Source organism: Gavialis gangeticus, unplaced genomic scaffold (assembly GCF_001723915.1).
Source record: "Gavialis gangeticus isolate Ggan-Ray unplaced genomic scaffold, GavGan_comp1, whole genome shotgun sequence".
NCBI classification, from domain to species: domain Eukaryota; kingdom Metazoa; phylum Chordata; order Crocodylia; family Gavialidae; genus Gavialis; species Gavialis gangeticus.
Genome location: NW_017729006.1, coordinates 13,327,763 through 13,333,690, shown reverse-complemented (window position 1 = coordinate 13,333,690; position 5,928 = coordinate 13,327,763). Strand labels below are relative to the sequence as shown.

At 43.3% G+C, this 5,928-nt stretch overlaps 1 protein-coding gene across 1 annotated transcript in view; it reads left to right on the top strand.

Annotated features, from left to right (window-relative positions):
- The window catches only part of EAF1 (ELL associated factor 1), a 29,829-nt gene extending 24,909 nt beyond the window's left edge, over window positions 1–4,920 (top strand). Inside the window, exon 6 of the mRNA XM_019508825.1 lies at window positions 4,040–4,920. Coding sequence (XP_019364370.1) covers window positions 4,040–4,086 — 47 coding nt within the window. The 3' untranslated portion in view covers window positions 4,087–4,920. The remainder of the gene's footprint in view (window positions 1–4,039) is intronic.
- The last annotated feature ends 1,008 nt before the right edge of the window (window positions 4,921–5,928 follow it).

Genomic DNA, 5,928 nt, shown 5'->3' with positions numbered 1-5,928 from the left:
CCCCCCCCCCCCCCTTTTGATTATGGGGACAGAGTCCAAAGGCCAGACCAAGTCCAGGTGTTCAGAGCCTCAATGGTTGTAGTTTCTGCCAGAGACCAACAGATCTGAGCTGCTGCTGACTGCCTGACTCCTCAGTAAGGGCATGTTTCTGTTGGGGTGATGTCCCTTAGCCTTTCTTCAACCAAGGAGTACCCACAAGAAGTGGGGGCTATGGTTTTGAGGCACCCTATACTCACCTTACTCCGGAGGTTGCAATATTTGTGGTATTTTATAGGAGCTACGCTGTCACGAGTAGCCCCAACAGTGTTGCCACCAAGCCCTCCAGTTGGATGCAGTTCATGGTCATACCCAGGCTGGCGATGTAAAGGTGTAAAAATATGAACCTGGCTTACAAAAACAAAGGCTTTGCTTTACCTGGCTGGGAGCCAAGAAATAGACCCGTTACAAAGTCTCCCTCTGAATGCTTGCATTGAATTCAGTTAAATAACTTGCTGCCCTCAGGTCCTTACTATGAGTAAAGACCTACTGAAATTGCAGTTTCTCAGATTCTGTGAAATCTGGCATTGCCCACAAAATCTGAGGGGGAACTTTCTGAAAAGAAAATGCTGGCTCCCCAAAAGGATAGGGAGAGGGGTGTCTGCCTGTTCCTGGCAAGATGGCTGCTGTCCCCACCCCTCACCATTGATTGGCTGCAAAGGCACCTGTCATATGGCCCTGTCCCTCCATTAATCAGCAGTGAGGGGTGGAGCCATATGACAGGCAATCCTTGCAGCTGGTCACTGGTGAATGATGGGGCCATCACGACCCTTTAGCTAATCAGAGGCCCCCTGTGCTCCACCTGCAAAAGGGCTGCCAGGTCCCATGTTCTGCCCCCAAAATTGGGGGTTGCCACCCTGAATTCAGTAGGTCCCTACTTATGGGAGCACTGTTTGCAGAGATGCCCTGTTTTGGGTCCTGAGAAAGTTAGGCTTTCCCAAGCTTTTGGAGGGATGATAAGTTTTAGATAAGCTAGGTATGTGTGCATTTCTTTTGTTGTTTTAAAATCCTTTCACTTATGCTTTGCTTTGTTCTTACTGCTAAGATTAAATAATTCCTTGGTTTAAAAAGCTGTGCCTTAAGCACTGGCAACAGCTCGTGAAGAACTGGCAGGTCCTGAACCCAGTTAGGCCTGCTGAGAAATCACAGTTGCTATTTGTCATGGCATAGCCTGAGCCCAGGTCTGAGATTAAGGGAATCATGGGACTGTGCCCAGAGAGAGGTGCAAACATTAGGTCAGAGAAAGAAACACTTGAAGAGAAAAGAGGATGGAGAAGAAATGCAGCTCACCCTGTAACCTTGATGAAGAGTACAGAACTGAACTTAGTGTAGATTTAGAGACTTCTGCTGTTTTTAGATTCCCGGATTACTACAGAGTTTGTAAATTTGCCAGAAGAGGGTAAGGAGCATTTAGCCTGAGCCTAGGATTAATGGATTAAACATGGCAAACTCCGTAAACCGTGTATCACTGGAATTTTTATCCCTCCCTTTTCTTGAATGCTTCAGAGACTAAATGTAAATATTATTAATGTTGTATTAAGGTTGACACATCAAGCACTCCAAAACCAGGATGTCTCAGAAACAAAGGTTGTTCCTACAACATTAATTTAGCCATGCTGTTTACACAGCACTTTTCTCCTGCTTTTTCTTTTCGGTGTAATTTTTTTCTGTCTACCAGAAACCTGCAACCTCACATTCAGTATAGCGCAGGTTAGCTCAGGGGTGGGCAAAATGCAGCCCAGGGCCGGATGCGGCCTGCCAGGCCATTCTATCTGGCCTGTGGGGGCCCTAAAAATTTAGAAAATTAATATTAATCTGCCCTGGGCTGCCTGTCATGCGGCCATCGATGGCTTGCCAAAACTCAGTAAGTGGCCCTCTGCCCAAAATAATTGCTCGCCCCTGGGTTAGCTAAACTATGCAATCCTGTCCCCTCAAATGTCTTCTCTTCTTGCCCTGACCACACTGTAGGAGATGGAAAAGGGGTGAGGAAACTACATGGCTGGTCAAAAGACATGGGTTCCCTGTCTATTTCCTCCACATTGTCTGACAAACTAAACTTAAAAGTTGTGACAAAGCCTGTGGCTTCTGTAACAGGTTCAAGCAAACTAAATATGAAAATGACTGCATGGTTCGTTTTTCAGTCTCGCATTTCTTGCGTTACTTAACTTGCATTGAATTCAGTTAAATAACTTGCTGCCCTCAGGTTTTCAATGGTCTGCAGATTTGGTAACTGAAAATAACTTTGTAGAAATTTTCAGGATACAGATGAGGGTTTTGGCACTCAAGAAGGTGTGAGGGATGAGGTAGTTTGGACTTGTTATTGAGGAAGAACTGTATCTTTTCTTTCCTGCCATGCTTTGGAAGGGATGATGGGGATAGAATGGGGGATAGAATAGCAGGGCTTTTAAAATCTCCATTTTAAAAAGAACAGTCAACTATTACAACTAACTGATTTATCCTTGGGGAAAAATCTTAATCAGTTTTCAGTACAGTGTTTACAAAAAGGCAGGACTGGGTTTCATAAAAAAATTCTTAATTTTGCCTGTGGCAGTCATGAGTACATTTCTTGATGACCTGCAAGTGGTTAATTGGGGGTCTTTGTATGCAAATAAATATAGGATTTACATGTTCAAATGGATATCAGATGCTGTCAGTGCAGTGTTGGAATGCACTAACTAAATAGCGCATCCTAACCATTCATAATGAGTCCAGTACCTATGGAAAACCATTAATAGTGTTAATTAGTATTCAGTTCTTCTTGTAGGGCAAGATCTAAAGCTTACTAGAGTCTGAGAGAGACTTTCCATTGACTTAGTAGACTTTGGCTAGGCTTTAGTTCAGGGTATGGTCACACAATCAAGTTTCCATGAGGCAAGCCAGGGGGTGATCTTAAAATACACCAATGGCCTGTGTGTACATTTCCCTCTATAAACAGGAGGGATTTTACCCCAGTGAAAATGGGACAATCTAGTGTTCAGCTGTGGTGGCATACAAGTATGCACACTAGCAGATATCTCAGAGTAACTAACACCCTAAGTTCTCAGTAGCTTACCATGCAGTAACTTGTGTATGTTCATGTTCCTGCGCCCAAAGGAGGACAGTTTTGCCATGCTTGGAATATGCTCATATTCCAGAGGCTTGATCCAGCATATATCCATGATCCAAGTCACTGATACCTACCTGTCACATGAACACCATCCACCCTGGGGAAGGTGGTGTACCATGGAAACCCCAACATTAGTTTTGAGAGAGACTTTGGGGAGAAGAAATCTAGGAACAGTATGTGTTGAGTAGGTCTTCTGCAGCAGGCCTGCATTTGAAGCAGGGGTGCAAAGGGAGGTGGGCATATTGAAAAAGACAGGCTTACAAACATGTAAATGACCAGAACACTGTAAGAGTGGGGCAGGTGCTATTTATTTATAATGAGTATGCTGTGAGGTCCTGAGCCTCTGAAGCACGGGGTGTGCCCTTCCTGGTTGACTTGTAAAAAGGAGTGCCATGTGAGGTCAGCCCAGTTCTCTTGAGCACTGCCACTTTCAGATTCTTTCCTACTGATCACTACTTGTTCGTTCTATCTTTGTTACCAAAACTACCATTAAAGAAAAAAAATCTATTTGAATAGTGTAGATGGAGCCAGGAAATTTCCCAGTGTCCTGCCCCAAAGCCGTATATGGCATTGTGGCTGGGAGGAGGCTGTGGAATTCATTCCAAAGCTGCTAGAGAAGGAAAGGCTTCTTGCTGAATAGGGAGTAGCCTGTCTGGCTCTGGAGCCAAGGAGATTCAGCTGTGCCTGAATCAGCCTGTACAGAAACTCTGCAAATGTTAATGTTCTTGCATCCAGAAAGTGATTATATTAGATAAGCTTCTGAGATGCTGTTCATGTTCATGCCTGTGTAATTGTTGTTTAAATCTCCTACAGTTTAAATGCAATAATTCTTCAATTCGAATATAATCAAAGTATGAATTAACTTCTAGCCCCTGTGTTTTGTTGTTTTTTTAATAGGAAATGACTTGCAGTTGAGTGAGTCTGGGAGTGACAGTGATGACTAGAACCTGAGTTTTCAATGTTTCTGCTGCATATATATGAAGAACTAATTTACTTTGCAATGAGCCTGTTGCTGATGAAGGAGCTGGTATAAAGATGGCTTCATGTGTGGAATTTTAGTAGAAGCAATGCGTAACTCTATAAAATATCCAATGTTATGTTAAACCGAAGACAAGGATGGTTTTACTTTGTGTATGAAGTGTATATTTTGTGTATTTTCTATTCTTTTAAGGTTTTAAATAGACATGTATAGTCAATAAACCAATCTGTGTTCCAGACTGTTAACAACCTGTAAGGCATAATCCATCATCTCTTGATGTAACCTAAATATTTCCTGTTCACAGGAGATGTTCAGTACAGCTGTACTTTAGAAATAAGAATGGTGTATAGGATAGACAAGAGCCAGCAATTAGTTAAAATAATAATAAAAAAACACAACAGAGTAGGGACTGGAGTGGATATTCAAGTGAGAGCCTTGTAAGTTAAATTTCAACATTAGATTGGTTAATTCTGTTTGAGACTTTTCTAATGCCTTCTTTTTACTGTTTTGACTTAACATGATGGAAATACATTAGACCATTGTAAAAGAGGTCCAGAACACAAGTCTTAATTGCTAACCTTGTTGCACCAGTGCCTTACAGGATAATTTTAAACCAAAACTTCAGATGCTACCACCATTTTCACAGAGAATAATTTTAAATTATGTTCCATTTCCATTTACAAATGACCCCTGCAGAGCAGTGTACATGCATACCATCTTATGTTTAATAATGGGCACTGAGGACATTGACTCTCTCACAACAAAGTATGTAGTTAAAACTTTGACATTAGAAACCTAACTGTTGTCTCGTGTATGAACCAAGACATCTTTAATACACTTCAGTGTCTCATTTAACTCCCATTTCAATGGGTTAGGTGCCTAAATACCTCGGTCTCTACCTGTAATGTCTTAAATGCTGAATGTTGACACTGTTTAAATTACTCCAGAGTAATCCACTGGGAACTGGAGAGAAAATCCAATTAAAGTGCCTGCAGCATCTGGCGTATCAGCACCCCTGTGCTTCAGAATAGTGGCAGCTCATTGAACAAGCTTTAGTTAAAGCACCTTCACCACCATTTTGAAGCAGAGGGATGCTGATACATGAATTGCAGAGGCTGACTGGAGTGTGCTAATTAGCATGCTGTAGCAGACTTGATACAGACCAACTGGTGGCCTTTTACGATCAGATCACCAGATCATTAGATGCAGCGGTAGCAGCGGACATAGTCTTCCTGGACTTCCGGAAGGCTTTTGACACTGTCTCTCACCCGGTTCTCATTAAGAAACTGGGGGGCTGTGGTGTAGACACCAACACAGTCAAATGGGTCACCAACTGGCTGGAGGGCCGCATCCAGAGGGTGGTAGTGGATGGGTCCTTCTCAACCTGGAAGGACGTGGGCAGTGGGGTTCTGCAGGGCTCGGTCCTTGGGCCCGCATTGTTCAACATCTTCATCAGTGATTTGGATGAGGGGGTAAAAAACACCCTGTTCAAATTTGCTGATGACACTGAGATGTGGGGGGACATGGGCACAATAGAAGGAAGCAACATGCTACAATCAGACCTAGACAGGTTACAAGGGTGGGCAGATGAGAATAGGATGGGATTCAACACAGACAAGTGCAAGGTGATGCAGCTGGGGAGGAACAACCGGCACCATACCTACAGGTTAGGGAACTCCCCTCTTGTCAGCACGGAGGCAGAAAAGGATCTTGGAGTCATCATTGACTCCAAGATGAACATGGGCCAGCAGTGTGGGGAGGCAGTTAGGAAGGCCAGCCACACCTTGTCATGCATCCACAGATGCAT